Source organism: Gopherus flavomarginatus, chromosome 4 (assembly GCF_025201925.1).
Source record: "Gopherus flavomarginatus isolate rGopFla2 chromosome 4, rGopFla2.mat.asm, whole genome shotgun sequence".
NCBI classification, from domain to species: Eukaryota; Metazoa; Chordata; order Testudines; family Testudinidae; genus Gopherus; species Gopherus flavomarginatus.
The window spans coordinates 1,001,445-1,018,106 of record NC_066620.1 but is presented as its reverse complement, the minus strand read 5'-3'; the positions used below and the strand labels follow the sequence as shown (position 1 = coordinate 1,018,106).

General features: G+C 48.7%; 1 protein-coding gene across 5 annotated transcripts in view; it reads left to right on the top strand.

Moving 5' to 3' along the window:
- GALM (galactose mutarotase) overlaps window positions 1-16,494 on the top strand; it is a 69,764-nt gene extending 53,270 nt beyond the window's left edge. For 4 of the 5 annotated variants that reach the window (XM_050951474.1, XM_050951475.1, XM_050951472.1 and 1 more), the window contains exons 6-8: window positions 12,863-13,004; window positions 13,772-14,015; window positions 15,407-16,494. In XM_050951474.1, coding sequence (XP_050807431.1) covers window positions 12,863-13,004; window positions 13,772-14,015; window positions 15,407-15,484 — 464 coding nt within the window. In that variant the 3' untranslated portion in view covers window positions 15,485-16,494. The remainder of the gene's footprint in view (window positions 1-12,862; window positions 13,005-13,771; window positions 14,016-15,406) is intronic. The other variant, XM_050951471.1, reaches the window with a different exon arrangement.
- The last annotated feature ends 168 nt before the right edge of the window (window positions 16,495-16,662 follow it).

Below are 16,662 nucleotides of genomic sequence, written 5' to 3'. Positions count from 1 at the left end.
GATAGGTTCCTGCAACTTTCCTCAGTGGATGAAGCACAGGGTGAGTAGCCACAGGCTGACTCACCACTCTGGGCATGTGGTGAGCATTCCCACATGGGGCAAATAAATGTGGTAATTAACCAATAAACAAGGTGGGTGATTCAGCTTGTCATCAGAGGACAGTTATTGGAGAGACAGGAATGGGGAGGCTGGAAGGAAGGGCCAGAGAAGCCCAGGATCTCTTCCCCCATCATGTGTCTGTGGAGAAGGGAGAAGCCTCATGTTGTGGGGAACACGGCTTGTAAATGAGGCACACAGGGTTGAACTTGCCATGAGAGTGTGTGAGGACTGTCTGCAGAGAGGAATCCAGGGTGAGGGACTTCACTCTGCTACACATAGGTATGAATAACTTCATCCGATCATCTCGGGGCATCATGGATCTCCATACTTCCATTGTGTAAATGAGTAGGGAAGGGAAGCCAGGGAAACCCTTTCTGCCTGTGGTTTTTGGTGTCTGTAGGTACCTGTGAGTATGTCTATGTTGCAGCTGGGAGCGAGACCCGAGCCTGGGTAGACAGACTTGCACTAGCAGGCTAAAAGCAGTTGTGCGGACATTGGAGCTCTGGCAGAGGCTCAGGCTCGCTGCCCTCCTAGGCTTGAGCTTGGATGGCCAGTCCAAGTCTCAGCCTAAGCCACAGTGCCAAAGTCCCACAGCTGTTTTGAGCGCACTAGCCCAAACCACGCCAGCGCAAGTCTGTCTCTCTAGCCTGTGAGACTTGCTTCCAGCTGCCTCTCATGTCCTCCTCCCCCCATTATCCTCACCTCCTTCCTCCAGCCCAGCTGCTTGTGCTGTTGCCAGCTGAGCAGCTCCTAGTGCTAGGACCTGGTTCCTTTTCCCCTTTCCTTCCTCTTGCAATGTCTGGCTTACTCATGCTTGTCTAGCAAAGTTTTCCACATGATCTTGAGGTCCTTCTATTCCCATAAACTGTGCCTGGATAATCAGTCCCTCAAAGCCTGATCATATTACATTATGGGACTCCCAGGTACAGTCTGATTGCTTTGTTTCACATGTAATGGGTCAGATCCTCAACTAGCATAAATCAGCATAACTCGATTGTTGTCTTACTGGGGCTACACCAGTTGACACCAGCCGAGGAGCAGGCCTGGTAGCTTGTATTATGAATAACTGCCTTGGTGCTGAGCAAAATAATTTTTTCAAAAAGGACTGAATCAAATGCTGAAAAGTTTGAATCAGTCCCAAATCAATTTTAAAACTAAAAGTAAAATGTTAAAGCAGCCCAGGCGCCTCTGAAGTGTCAGGTGCCACAGCAGGGAGAGAAGAATGTGGCGTTTTTCTCCTCAAATTGTTGCTGCCAGCCAGGACCGTTGAGGGGGGTGGGGAATTGCCCAGGGGCTCAGGTGATTTAAAAGGGACCATGGCAGATGCAGCAGTGGCGACTGGGAGCCCCAGGCCCTTCTAAATCATCCAGGCAGGCCGCAGGGCTCCTAGGCATGTGTGGGGTGGTACCAGCAGCGGTGAAGGCATCAGAGTGGACAATGTGGAAGCCCTGGCCATGCCCATTGCCTGGAATTGCTGTCGGCAGGCCTGCTGCCAGCAAAGCACTGGCAGCTAAACCTCAATGGAGGGCTCTGGTGGTTTCCATGTCTAACCTCAGAGACACTTAAATACAATGAGTGCTGGTAGGTGATGGTCACACACTGTCTAGATAACTGTGTGCAGCAGAGGAAAGGCGAATCCTTTAACGTTTTTGGCGAGGTCTTTCCCCGTGTGGAAGTCTCCCTGTTCCAGGGTTTCACCGTCAGTCTGTTGATTTCAGCGGAGTTGTGCTGAAGTGAATTGGAATTGAGCCAGGCCCCACGTTTCTAGGCCTTAAGGTTTTTGTTGCAAGCATAAACACCCGACTTGAGCATAAGCCATGCTGCAGCTTTCCCCCGTGAGGATGCACCCATCTCTGGTGCAGTTAGGCCTGCAGCGGCTGCACCACTCAACCTGGCTAGGGGCAGCAGCATGGAGAAGGGAGAAGGAGTTCCAAAGGCCCTGCCTGAGTGGTCCAGGCTCCTTGCTCCTCTTAGGTGAGGGAGAGAGGGAGTTAAATTTACTGGGTTCTCTGTGCCTTTGTCGTCTTCACTTGACACCAGCTGAGGCCAGACCTAGAGCATTCCTGCTGTACCAGCTGCTCCCCAGACTGGCCTTATACCCGCCTGCCACCCAGCAGCAGAGGCCCCTTCCCAAGACCTAGGAAGGGCAGGAGCCAAAGATCCCAGCAGTCCTAGTAGAACACCAGTGTCTCCCTAGGGACTGGGGAGCTGGCGCTGTTTGTGAGCACCGAGGAGCAGAGGGGAGGCCCCTGCCCAGCTAGGGCAGAGATGGCTACTCCTGCACTGAAGAGCTAACCATTTTGGGTGGGGGGAAGCAGAAAATTGATTAATTTGTGCAGCTAAGGTGGAAGAGACCAGAGAACTTACGAGCTGGAGGTGGGAGGAAATGGAGGGGGCACAGCGTTATGGGCACGCGGGGGATGAATGAGGGAAAGTTGGGGTGTCAGACATGCGGGGAGGGGTGAGCAGTGATGGAATGGCAGGGTAGCGTGGTTGTCACTTGTGGGAGAGAGTGAGTGCCTGGTGTTAACGATGTGTGAGAGAATGAGATAAAGTTTGGAGTGAAGTGTGTCTGTGTCCCCCTCTCTCTTTGCCCAGGGGTCTGACAGGTGTGTATGCATGTATGTGTGTTCCTCTGTCCACACAGGGGTCTGACAAGTGTGCGTGCATGTGTGTGTGTGTCCGTCCCTCTGTCCATCCAGGGGTCTGATGGGCGTGTGTCCTTCTGTCCACCCAGGGGTCTGATGTGTGTGTGTCCCCTTTGTCCACCCAAGGATTGATGGGTGTGTGTGTCCCTCTGTCCACCTGGTGGTCTGAAGAGGGTGTCTGTGTGTCTGTCCAGGGGTGTGTGTCTATGTCTGTATGAGTGTGCAGGGTGGGAGGGCTGTGTGCGTTAGTGTTTCTGGTAAGCCTCGGCTAGCAAAATTTTACTGGAGTTAGTAGGTTTTATTTCCTTGACGTTTTTGCAAGTCTGCATTACCATATGCCTTCCGGCTCCGCTGTGGGCAAGTCACATTGATTTGCACTTGGGAGCGGGGGTGTGAGTAGGTCTAAGTGAATCTGCATTATTACTCCTCATGCATCGTCGCCAAATCCAGGACCCAATTCAGCAAGAGACTGTGTGTAGGCACATCAGTATTCCCCTGGGCTTCGGAATGCAAAATGGCAAAAGATGATTTCAGTGGGACTGATGACATGCTTAGAGTTAAGCCCATGCTAAGTACAAAGCACTTACCTTGCTGAATTGGGACCTTAGTGTAATGTTTCAGTGGATGCTCATGTATTTTAAGTAACATCTGTTCTTGAAAGTTAGCAATTACCTGGCTGGTTATTTAAGTTTTTAAATGTGCCTTGGCTTGACATTCTTGTTTTCTGTATCTATTTGCCTCTTAACATTTTGGATAAATGAATTCATTAAGGCAAAAAAATAGATGGATATTCTGTGCTTAGTGGGTTAGGTGGAGGTTGTGTATATTTTAAAAACCATTTTGTGTGGGACTGTCTCTTTTTTTAGCATAAGTAGACACCTGAATAAAACAGCTTCTCTTTTTAAAGTGATTCTTCCTCCACTCTAATGTATTGAGTAGAATTCTACAGTTAGATCGGATCGAAAGCCACAAAAATGCATGACTTGTAAGATAAAGAGTGATTCTGAGCATTTGCAAAGAACTGGTGCAGAGCAACGGATGAGTTCAAAGTGAGTAGATCCGAAAAGTCAGGGCTGTCAGCAGCGAGGTGAGGCTGTGACTGCTGATGTGAGAAGAGAAATGTCCCCAAACCGAGACTTCAGAGCAACAAAAAGATTAACTGTTTGATGGGAAGTTTGTCATTTCATTCAAAGTTACCCGCATTGGCGATAAATCCAAGCAAATAAAAACCTGTCAATTGCCAGGAAAATAGTTCATACAAAACTTGATCACAGACGGCAGCACTGTGCCAGAGAACCGATGGCTGTGATCCGTGACCCTGATCTCCCGCTACTTGTCACTTACACCTATGCTTCCAAATCTGGCAGGCAGCATGTGGCACCGACTGTGTTGCATAATTTCCTATTGTCAAGGACTGTGCTGAGTGGAGGAAGAGTCACTTTAAAGAGAGAAACTGTTTTACTCAGGTGTCTACTTGTGCTGAAAAAAACCCCCACAGCCCCACACAAAATGGTCTTAAAGGTATGCACAACCTCCACCTCACCCACCAAACACAGAATATCCATCTAGTATTTTTGTCAGCGTTTGACACCTGCTCTGTAGTATTGTTTCCTATTGTAAAGGTGTGTGCAGGGAGTGGGGAATGATGGCCCTGTGTGAGTGTGAAGAAGGGGATGATTTTCAGAGGGCAGCTAGGCACCGAACTCCCATCTGTGCCTCTGAAAATCTCCCCATAACTTATAACTCTTTTTGGTAATGAGTTTGAATGCTTTGGGCTCAAACAATACTTAAGGTCCACTGGAAGTGAAGAGATCACACTCTGTGACCTTGTCCTCTCTACAGGCTTTATTATTAGCATATCAGGTCACTATTACATTCCTCTCTAGCTTCTCTCTACTTCTTCCATTTGCATTTATTTATCGATATGTTTCCAGGGATCACCTATTTATGTGCTGAAGTGTGTGTGTTAGGGCTTCTAAAGAGTGATTATGTGGGTATGTTCTTCTACACTTTATTTACCAATTGTCACTTGTTATAGTACTTACATACTAATAATGTAAGAGTATGGTAGGCCTGATGGGGTACGGAGTGCATGCTGGAGCCCCCTGGTTTGATCTGCCATGAGTAGCCTGCTCTGTATTCTGAATGCAGCACATGAGATGTTTAATTCCACCCACAGTCCTGGTGGAGTTTGGTCTGTTATTCTCCTTACACCTTTCCTTGGTTACATAGCCCTTGGCAGTATTCGTTGCTATGTGGGTATAACTCTTGATGTGCAGAACAAACCCATTCAGAAGTTTCTTGTTAATTTCAGAGGGTTTGATGATGCCTGTAAGGTCCAGTCTTGTGACCCAGAGTTCCATGGTCCTCCAGAGTGTGAGGGGTGCATAAACTGCTGTATCTCTTTAAGGAGTGCATATAAGGAGTGCTCCCCACATGGCTAGCCATCTCTGCTGATTGGTAGTTAGGGATGGAGTCATGGCTCTGCCCACTCCCTGCCTCTCTGATGGGAGCCCCTTCTCAGCAGCCCCTGCACTCCAACACACTCACTATGTGATCACATAAGGCCGCAGTCTAGCAGCTGATAGTGATTTATAGCAAAGCCAAGTGATCTGCAGTAGCCATCGCCTCATTGAAGCAGTCAGTGACACCACACAGCCACGTGTGCAGATCCGGCTCTATTCATAGCTAGCTTGTGACTTATGCACCGATGGTGCTTGAGGGTAAACCATGAGGTGTCGTCAGGAGATGGGGAAATGCTGGTGATTGTGTGACCGAGAGTACTGCACAATACCAGCATGTTCATGAAAATGCTGGGTGCTGGGAAACTCAACCACAGAGAAAATATGAAGTTAGATCCTGAGTCAGCCTAGATAATTTTATGTTTTTAAAATAACTAGCTGCAGTTGGAGGTGGCACTCATCCGGCCTTGGCCCTCATCCATTTCACCAATCAACTAATCACTGTGTGTGTTCTGTATAGCAATAAGGAGATGGAGGAAATCAATGGCAGCCAAGGTCAGTTTGTGCTCACCATTGGAGTGACAAATATCTAGCAACTCTTTGAGAACCATGGGCCAGATCCTGAGGGCCAGCTAACCTGTTCAGGACACAGAGGGAGTGGGGAAAAATGGCTATAGGCAACATCCTTGTTGCCCTAATCCTGGGGCTGTGAGGTTCTGCAGGACAGGACAGGACAGGAACCTGGGTCTGCAGGAGGGCAGATGCATACCCACAGCAATGGTAGGGCTGCATGCATTACCGTATAGACCCTGTAGAAATAAATACCGCAGGGAGTACTGCCTCAGGAGGAGGAGACCAGGAAGTGTCTGTACAACAAGATGAACTCCCGTGTTGGCTGTAATGGTGGACATTCCTCTTGGATTGCTCTGGGACTCCAGTACTGACTTTCAGAGCTGTTCCTAGCTGCTGACTGCCACTGCTCTGACCACTAGGTATGACTGCCCAAGCCTCAGTCATGACTGACTGACTGGCTAGGCAGTAGTTTGTCTCTGGTGGAATTTACATCAGTCTCGGGTCTGCTCTAAATTATGCTAGCAATAATGTTCCCATAGGGACTGTTCTACCAAGGATCACCAGAGTCCAAGATGCTTCTGGCCCACCCCCGTGCCTAAGGGGATGCTGGAACAGGTAGTCAGAGTTGGCTACACCTACTTTATATGCCACACAGGGACTCTCCTACAGTAGGGTAATCTACCCATAAGGGGAGCTTTCTAATTTTCCTGTCTGAGAAGCACCAATCAGTTGGACGGGGGCCTGAAGATCTGCTGTGTCTATGCTAAAAACCTCATCAGAGGGCCTCAATGTTCTTCCTCTTCTCTTTCCTTTCAGTAGAAGTTTAAATCATGGCTTGGTCTCAGTTATCTTTCCAGCCTACTTTAGGAGATCATTGTCTCTTATTCCAAACCATTTGTTGTCCAGTTTGCCGTGTGGTGGAGGCATGCTATGCTGCCATGATGCAGGACACCCAGCTACAGGAGCTCTCTGAAGCAGTGGAGAGAAGGGATGTGGAGGAAGTGGTTGTGGGATATGACTAAGAAAACTTGTAGTAAGTGGGCTTGTATCAGCTTCGGTGCACGAGAACTGAGCATGGTTCACACAGGCACAAGTCAGGAGGTGCAGGGCTCAGACGGCTTGCAGCAGCTACTCCTGCTGGAAAGAGGCAAGAGCTGACAGTGGTGGAATAGAGCAGGGTGGTTAGAGGATGTGGCACTTGACGCTTATGGGGATTGGCCTGGAGATTATCCTTAATTTACAGCTGGGGAGAGACACAGAGAGGAAGTGGCTTGCCCCAGGTCACCCTGCCTCTTGTGACTGTGGGAGAAGGGAAAGAGACACCACAAATAACACCAATAGCCCTTTGGGTTGGGAACTGGCTGTCACGGAGGTCTAGCAAGCTGTTAAGGCTGTGCACCTCACACCTCTCCTTGTTTTGTTGTCTCTTTAATCTGAGCTAAAAGGGGGCCAGACTGAATGCATGTTTGCACTTTGTGGGAAAACATGCAGACTCTCACTGTATCAGTCACTGGTTCACTGGAGATCCCAGACCTTATGGCATGGCAGGCTTAGCCTCCAGGGAAGTGAAGGAGGGAACTGCTCACTTAGTGCATAGGCCTTCTCCCTTCTGACCGAGGGCCTGATCCAAACCCCACTGAAGTGTGTGGGAAGACTCCCATTGAATTCAGTAGGCTTTGGATGCAGCCCTGTCACTGAGCAGAATGATGTGAAGTAGAAAGGCCCAGAGAAAGGGAGCAGTTTGTCATCTTCTAGCGCTGGAAGGAAGTTCTTGTGCTGCAGAGTTGTCACCAGTTTGCTCATCTGAGAAGAGAAAGCGCACTGTGGTTACTGGGATCACAGCCACCTTAGAGGGAGGCAGTGTGAGCAAAGGGACAAAATGCAAGTTTCAGCATAGAGCTTTTTGATGGTTCCCATAGACCTGTGACATCGAAGCAGCTCTGGTTCTGAGGGGGTGCAGCATTTTCTACTGGGATCCCCACCAAAGCAGAATTTCCCATTGTAGTGCAGAGCGTAAAACAACACTGGGGTAAAGACAGACCAGACTCGCAGTGCTCCGAATGTGAAATAACACCAGTGAGGTCAATGGCATTGCAGCTGGGGGAGTGGGTGGAAAATCAGGCCCTCACTTTCAGAAGGTTATCTCCCTAAGGCTAGAGCATTTGAAAAGTGGCTACTGATTTTGCATGTCTCAGTTTTTGGGTACCCAATCTGAGATCCTGGGGGCCAAACTTTCAGAGGGTCTGTCCCCCTACAACTCCTTTCAAAGTTAATGGAAGCCTGTGGGTACTCAGCACCTCGGAAAAAACTGTAATTTAGATGGCAAATGTTACAGGGTCTTTCAGCTTACAGACACTAGAGAGGAGCCTTCCCCCCAGCACAAATACACATTAAAATCATTCCAGCAAAATACACATTTGCAAATAAAGAAAACAATTAAAAAGACTAAACCGCCTTTGTACTTATACTCACTATTTGAGCAGAAATTTAGAGAGCCTGTAGGTATGTCTGGTTACTCTCAGAACCTAGAGAGAACAACAGACAAACAACACAAAACAAAGACTTCCCTCCACCAAGATTTGAAAGTATCTTGTCTTCTGATTGGTCCTCTGGTCAGGTGGTCCAGGTTCACTGCTTGTAACCCTTTACAGGTAAGAGACATTAACCCTTAACTATCTGTTTATGACAGGGCCCAATTCACTCTTAGAGGTGCTATTGATAAAAATGTAGGACTCTAACCAATGGCAATGGAGATGTTTCATTGAGCACTGGATCATCCCGTTAGTTAGGTAGCGATGCATGCGCACTGAATCTGCACCATGTGAAACCAGTGCAACCGGGCCATGAGAACAGCTTGGCTATTGAACACGGCTCGCTCCTAAAAGGCATGTCTCTGAGTCAGCCCTGGAAGTTTTTATATCAAATTTGCCTTGTTTTGAAGCAAAATGACGTGATTCTGAGCGTCAATGTGTGTTTGCGGTACCAGGAGGAGGAGGGAGGAAGTAGATGTTCCATCCACTTAATTATTTTACTGTTGACTGAGTTTAGAAAAATCCCACATGCTCTTCCTTAGTGCAAGCAGCGCTTTGTTTGTTGAGAGAGCCAACTGCTGTTTTCAGTAACCAGTTCTAAGATTGCTGTTTCTTAGAGCTTCTATCTAAAGAAACCACATACAGCAGTCGCCTTGTTGAAGCAAGTGTGCTTGCATGTTAGCATCTTTCTACTTCTTCCAGGGGTGTTGCTCTATGGGCCTTCTGTGATAACAAAAGAGAATTGCAGAACATCAGACCATGCCTTGGTGGGTTTACTCTAGAAGTGTGGTGAGCTAGAGAATGTTGTGTGCACTTCATGCTGACTTGCTGCCTCATGTCTTAACATTTTAAATCCCGTCTGCTATCATCAGGGGATATAAACAGGGAGTTAGGGTGGGGAAACAATTTACACTCTGTCTGAAAGGCTGCAACAGAACGTGACTTTATTTCTTAGAATGCAGAAATGTAACACACACACACCCCAAATGGAGCGAGAGACAGAGCAGGCTGGTCCCTCAGGCAGAGAAGCACAGTTCGTCCGACTTTAGGCTGGGTCACTGCATACTGACTGCTGAAGACCCAGATGGCACATTTCTCTCTGAGCCCCCTAACATGCCAGTAAGACCAAGAAACCTCTTGTAACCTAAAGTCATGGCTTGTAATTTCAATACCATTTCGAGTACCCTAGCCCCAGGGGAGTAGGGAGTTGTCCTGGTTGTTCTGAGCTTCTGCAGAATGTCAGCCTTCACATAAAAGGAAGAGTAGGTTTCTAGCCTTTAGGGTTGTGAAGGAAACTTGATAAATCTGAACTGAGTGTAACCAGTGTTGTATTGATCAGGGGTTGTGAGCATCTCTCTGGCCTGGGGGTTGCATTGTGTATGTCTGCCTAGAGTGTGGGGGTGTGAGGATGAGTGAGAGTGCCTCCATTTATCCAGGGGTGTGAAATGGGTATAGGTATGTCTCTCCATCCAGAGTGGTGATGAGGAGGTGTTGGTGTGTTCATCCTGGGGTTTGAGAGGGTGTAGGTAAAAAGACCAAGATTCCCTCTCCTCTCTTTAAGTGAATGAAAATGGTTGAAGTCAGTGAGCCCCCAGGAGAAGATTTTCCTCTCAAGAATAAACCTGGATCGGTTCTTTTTTTGCTGGGAGTTTCTGCAAGATACCCTAGAGAACAGCCCATTGATCTCCCCTGCCGAGCTGTAGGTGCAGCAGCTCCTTCCTCAGCCATGCACACTGCGACGTGGGCCAAAATTTACAGTGGCACAGCTAGGTCGGTTAGAAGTGTGAAAGACACCTCACCTCCTAGCTACAAGCTGGCAAAACCCACCGGACAGAGCAGCTATACTGACAGCTGTGCAGCCAGAAGCCCTCTGGTAACCTTGGTCAGGAAAGTGGTGTTCCTATGCCATCAGAAAAACTCCTGTCAGCGTAGCTGTCTGTACAGGAGGCTCGGTCGGCATCGGCTCTGTAGTGTGGACACGGCCTTAATTGCCGCCTTCTTTTAGTAAGTCTCTTTGTCTCTTCCATTTTTTTCTCCTCTCTGTCTCTCTCCTGCTTTTTAGACTCCGAGAGGCCGCTGAAGTGGCCCACCACGCAGTAACACTGAGCACAGCGTTCAGACTGTGCCTTGTCCCTTGCATTCATAGCAGCCCTCTCGTATTTGCATACACAGTGCGCTGCAAGCTAAGTGATCTTTTGCCTTCCTTGCAGCTGGCTGTGGTTCCTCACCTGCTCCATTTCTTACTATAAAGCTTAAAAGTGGGGCATGCTGCATGTCTCAGATGGCCATAGCTCAGCAGCGTGAGCTGGCTCACCTCAGCCAACAGTGCCCCCTGCAGCGCCGTGGTGAAGGGTGCATTTTGAAAGAGCTGGTGATGCCTGAATCTGCTGCTCAGCTGAACCCTGTCACCAGATTAATGGTGTCTCAAGCAGACGGGTGTGGAGGGGACAGTGCCTGTTGATCGTGTGATGTCACAATACAGCAATGCCGAGAGGGACACTGCTTCTGCCGGTTCTGCATTGCCGGTGTTTCTTGAACGGAGGCCCCTGCCCTCACAAGCTTTGTCACTTTGCAGATCACATTGGAGTGGATCTGACATCGGGAATGTCTAACAGCTCTGGCCCAAATCCTGAGGTTCTTACGCAGGCAAACATCCAAACGTCAATGAGAGGGAACAACCCCTGTGAATCTGGCCTTGTAACAAGAGGGTTGCACACTCAATAGCTTCTGTGGGCTGAGCTCGGTGCAGCCCCCCATTCTCCCCGCAAGCATCCTGTGGGCTCCCCACCAAGTGCCTCTGTTTCAGGGGTTCCCTGCAGCTCTGTGTGCCCCCGTTTCTTTTCTCCCCACATACCAGATCCTCCCAGCCACCCTGTCAGGAGTTTGGTGTGCTCCCCATTCTCCCCACCCCCAGGACAGGAGGTGTGTGCGCAGCCTCATTCCCCTCACCAGTACTACTTGTCTTCAGTCTGTCCAGGAGGCCAGTGATTCAGGGTGTCAACATGGGGCAGCACTGCGTTAGTGTTATGGTTATGCTGGCAGGGCCATCAGCCAGCTCGGGATAACTGCAGAGTGCTTAAAGCTGTGGCTTTGCTAATCCGTGGCAAGGGCTCCCTGTGCATCTCCTTCCCCCTTCTCATTTTCCAGTTTCTCCCCAGATTAATAGAGCGCTGCCTAGCACATCCCCTTCGGCTTTGGAAGTAATTGGGTGAGGTGTTCACAGATGTGCAGAACATGCCGGGAAATGCTGTTGCGCTGTGTGTAAAGCCTTGCATGTTTGGCCAGCTGTTATCCATAGCTGGGTGATGTTTAGCACAGCAGGATGTGAAACATTGACTGCATTAGGGGCTGATGGTGCCATTCTGATGCCCAATTGTTGGTCTGCATGAAATTAGCCTGTGAGCTTGGTCCCTGTGGGCAGCACAGAACCCTCCTGCACGTCCTTGTTGGCGTTGCTACTGAAGGCACCAAGGAGTCAATGGGAGACTAGTCTGTCATCCCTACAAGTGGTCCCTTTGGTGCCAGGTTGAGCCATATTGGCTCTGTCCTGTGGGGAAGTCTGCACAGCCAGTGCCTGTACAGGAACTCGTTCTGTCATTAAGCAAAGAGCTTCCATCTCTCAGGCTGTCCACTTTTCTGCAGCATGAAATGCTCACTTTAAAAAGTTCTCTAAGCAGTTCTAAAAACACCCAAATTGTAAGACCCTGATTCAGCAGATTCACTACTTGGAACATCAGTTCTTTGGGACAGGAACTGTCATTCTGTTCTGTTTCAGAGTAGCAGCCATGTTAGTCTGTATCCGCAAAAAGAACAGGAGTACTTGTGGCACCTTAGAGACTAACAAATTTTATACTCCTGTTCTTATTGTGTTCTGTGTTTGCACAGCACCTAATGCAGGGGGACCTGGCCCACGATAGGGCTCCTAGGTGCTACAGTATAGTTAATAATAATAATTAATAGAACACTCAAGCACATGCTTAACTCTAAGCACAAGAATAGTCCCAGGAACGTAAAGATATGAATGTGCTGAATTGCTTTGCTGGGTTGGTAATACAATATGGGGCATAACAGTCTTCAAGTAAGTAAAACGTTGTTACAAGGAGGAGGGTGATAAATTTTTCTTCTTAACCACTGAGAATAGGACAAGAAGCAATGGGCTTAAATTGCAGCAAGGGAGATTTAGGTTGGACATTAGGAAAAACTTCCTACCTGTGAGAGTGGTTAAGCACTGGAACGGATTACCTAGGTAGGTTGTGGACTCTCTGTTATTGGAGGATTTTAAGAACAGGTTAGTTAGACAAACACCTGCCAGGGATGGTCTCTAAGACTTAGTTCTGCCTCAGTGCAGGGGACTGGACTAGACGACCTGTTGAGGTCCTGTCTAGCCCCACGTTTATTTCTGTTATTTCTACCACAGAGCTATTCACTGACATAGGTCAGTATTTCAGAGCTGCAGTGTCCTTCTCTTTATGGTTCCTGGAGCCTCTCTGTGAGCTGCTAAGACAGGCTGTCTGCTCACCGAGAGCCTCCCTCTGCTATTTCCCCCCAGGAGAGGTGGCTGCGGTGCAGGACACAGCTTTTGATCTGAGGAAGCCGGTAGAGCTTGGAAGACACATGCAGAAGTTTCAGCTCCCTGGCTTTGACCATAACTTCTGCCTGGAACAGTCGGAGGCTCGACGCTACTGTGCAAGGTGGGAACTCGAGTACATCAGCTGTGTAAAGCAGTGGTGGTCCCCTGGCTTCAGGTCTTTCTGGTTGGCACCAGTTGTGCCTGCAGCACAGAGGGCATCGACTGGGGATGCTGAAGGAAGATCCCAATTTTCTGTCCCTTCCATCTACGGGCCCCCCATTACCAGAGTATTTGAGCCTCCCAGTCTTCAATGTATTTCCCCTCACAAGAGGCCTGTGAGGCAGGCCGTGCTGCCATCCCCATGCTGCAGATGGGGAACTGAGACACACAGCGATTGAGTTGTTAAGGTCACAGTGGGAGCCTTGGACAGGGAGTTGAACCTCTCTCCTGAGTACCAGGCCAGCACCCTGACCACTGGACCATCCATCTCCCCTCTCCTTGCCCTGCTGGCTCCTGTTTTTCCTGGCTCCCTGCACTCACTCTGTCTGGCTCACACTTCCCTGGTCAATGCATTGTGTGGCCCTTTCCCTCCCCCACGCCCTGTCTTGCTGCTCCCATCCCCTCCACTCCTGTTCCATAGGCCACCCACTGCCATCAGCCTCCTGTCAGCAGCCCACTGCTTTGTCTTCTTGGCCTCCTCATTGCTTGGGCATTTAGACTGCACTAATTGCCAGGGAGGCCAAGTGCCCTACAAAATTGCATGACCTGCAGGCTTCTCATTAATGTCACTGTTCCTGTGAGGAAGCTGGGACAAAGAGGAGAGTCTTGCACTGTGTCCTGAAGTGCTGCTCAGTTCTTCTCAGCCTATCCTCTTTCCTTGCTCTCCAGGTTCCGTTCCTTCCCCATCTTGCTATCTGTCCTTGCTCCCTGGGTACAAAACTGCATCTCTTTATACAGAGCACATCATCCCCCTAGTGGCAGGACGATGGAGGTTTACACCACTCAGCCTGGAATCCAGTTCTACACTGGAAATTTCCTGGACGGCTCGCTGGAGGGCAAAGGGGGCTCTGTGTATCCCAAGCATTCAGCCTTCTGCCTTGAAACACAGAACTGGCCGGATGCAGTTAATAAGGTAACTGTTGCTGTCCTGGAAATCCATACGAGTGCTGAGGGAAGGGCTCCTCTGAGCTAATGGAAGTTATGCACATGCTCATGGAGACGCAACAGCTCCTTAGGCCTGGTCTACACAGCTTTGCTGGTTAGGGTGTGCACCTCCTAATGTAAATGCAGTAACTCCAGTATAAAGGGGCCTTATGTCAGTATGGCTTGGTCCCCTTACTGTACGGGACTAGCGATACTCGCATAAAGCACCTTTGTAACAGTATAATAGTGTCTGTACCTGGGGGGATGGTGCATCCCCTTACCAGTGGAGTTAGAGTGGTACAATTTGTGTGTGTAGACAAGCCTTTAAGAAACTGCACCTCTCAGGCCTTAATTCTGCAAGCTGTAGTTAGGCAAACACCCTCTGAAGCCAACCCCCCAACTCTTAAGAGTGCTCTGGGATCTTTCACAGCTGCCCTCAACCTGAGCAGGAATCTCAAGCCATGCCATTGGTTGCAGGGTCATGACAAAACACCACTAGAAGCACCACAAATAACCTCCCCTTCCTGGATCTCAGTTTGGACTCAGGTTTCCAGGAATGTATTAACCAAATGCACCACCAGCCCCCCTCGCCCCCATCCAACAGCCCTATCAAATGCCAAAGCTGGGTGTGCAAGGAGGTAGCTGAATGCTTTTCCTGTAGGAGGAGGAGATATTTTCACTTGCTGAATGATTGTATCTTAGCAACCAGGGGGGTCGCACACTTTGTTCCTTTTGTCAGGTGGGCTCATTGCACCCACCAGGGGCTCCCTGCAGCCCTCCATTACCCTCCACAAGCTCTCTGTGAACCACCTCCCATCCCCCTCCATTTCAGGGACTCACTGCGGTCCCTTCCCTCCTGCCAAGGGTCCTGAACTGTGTCTTAGCAATGAATGCTTCCTACAGTATTCAGCCCTGACATCACTTCGCCCTGCCCTGCTCCCGTTCTCGCAGGTATGTGAGAGCCTGTGAAAACACACGTGGCATCCTGCAGCCAAACTGAACCACAATGTACAGCTCATTTCACAATGTTCCCCTCCCTTGGGAGAGCTGTGCCTGGAACAGAACAGCTGTTTTAAATGCACAAAACGACACCGATGCTGAGGCTTAAAACAAATGTTAAACTAAGCCATTTGAAGTAGCCTATTTGGTCCTAGCATTTCCATTGCAGGAGCAGCATTAAAATGTGTCCTTGGCTAGCTAACAATAAGCTGTATCAGGTTAAACCACCTCGCCTTAGAAGCTACTATGACAGTTAAAAGGAGCATGAGGATTTTAGATCTTTTTACCAAAGCTAAAAATGACTCTTGCTAAGCAGTGATAGCACTCAGCACCAAGCTGTGAGACTGTCAGAACCAAGATATTGTCTTTTTCTTTCCACAGCCCCATTTCCCCAGTGCACTGCTGTGGCCAGGAGAGGAGTACAACCACACAACTTGGCTCAAGTTTACTGCAGCTTGAGGAGTCACCTCTGCAGCCACAAGAAGAAATTCATCACAAAGTGCTCTGAGTAGTGGGAAGGGAGCAGGGGAAATCACTTAAAATAGCAGCAGGAGCTCCCAGATTTCTCCAGTGTAGGCAGATGTGGCAGGTGCAGGCACATCTCTTAGGGACGGAGTTTGTAAAAGCTCTCGACACTGGCTTGACAGTTCCCATTGGTAAAGCTCCCCTTGATGTCAGAAGGAGAGTTAGGCCAGCACTGAGGCCCTGATCCCCAAAGGGACTTATGCACCTAACTGCCGTTGATTTCAGTAGGAATTAAGCACCTAAATACCTTTAAAACCTGGCCCTTAGTGGCTACAAAACTTGTCTTCCTCATCCATCAATTCGATCATGTCAAGGCCTCTTTTAAACTCCTCTCCCCTTTCTCCTTCCCCGGCGGGTAGTGTTCAATGTATCGGGTAATCAATTTATCGTGTCTCATCTAGACGCGATAAATGGATCCGTGAATCGACACCTGTACTCCACCTTGATGGGGGAGCCGCAGCAGTCGACTCGCTGCCGTGAGGACAGCCAGGTAAGTCAAACTAAGATACTTCGACTTCAGCTACACTATTTGCGTAGCTGAAGTTGCATATCTTAGTTCAAACGCCCCTTCTAGTGTAGCCCAGGCCTTATAGTCCTTTATACATCCAAGGATCACAGCCCTTTTGGCAACACTATCATGGGACCTCATATTCAGCTGATTATCCACTGTGATCCCAAATCTTTGCTTTCTAGAAGAATCCCCCCCATCTTGTAAGCATGGCCTTGGTTCTTTGTTCCTAGATGTATAACTTTAGATTTGGCAATGCTGAAATGCATAGTTTGCTTGTGTGCCGTTTACAAAGCAATCCAGAACACACTATCAATGTCCTCTTCATTATTATTACCAAACCACTCCCCTGTTTTCGTGTCATCTGTAAAATTATCAGTAATGCTTTTTCTTCCAGGTCAGTGATAAAAATAAACAGCAAAGCACCAAGAACCAATCCTCAGAGGACCCTACTTATTAGCGAGAGAGTTTTCAATCCATTTAATGTGTGCCATTTTGATTTTTTATCACTCTAACTTACCCACAATGTTGTACAGTACCGAGTCAACTGTCGTGCAAAGTCTATTACATCAACACTATTACCTTTTTTCAATCAGATGTTAGC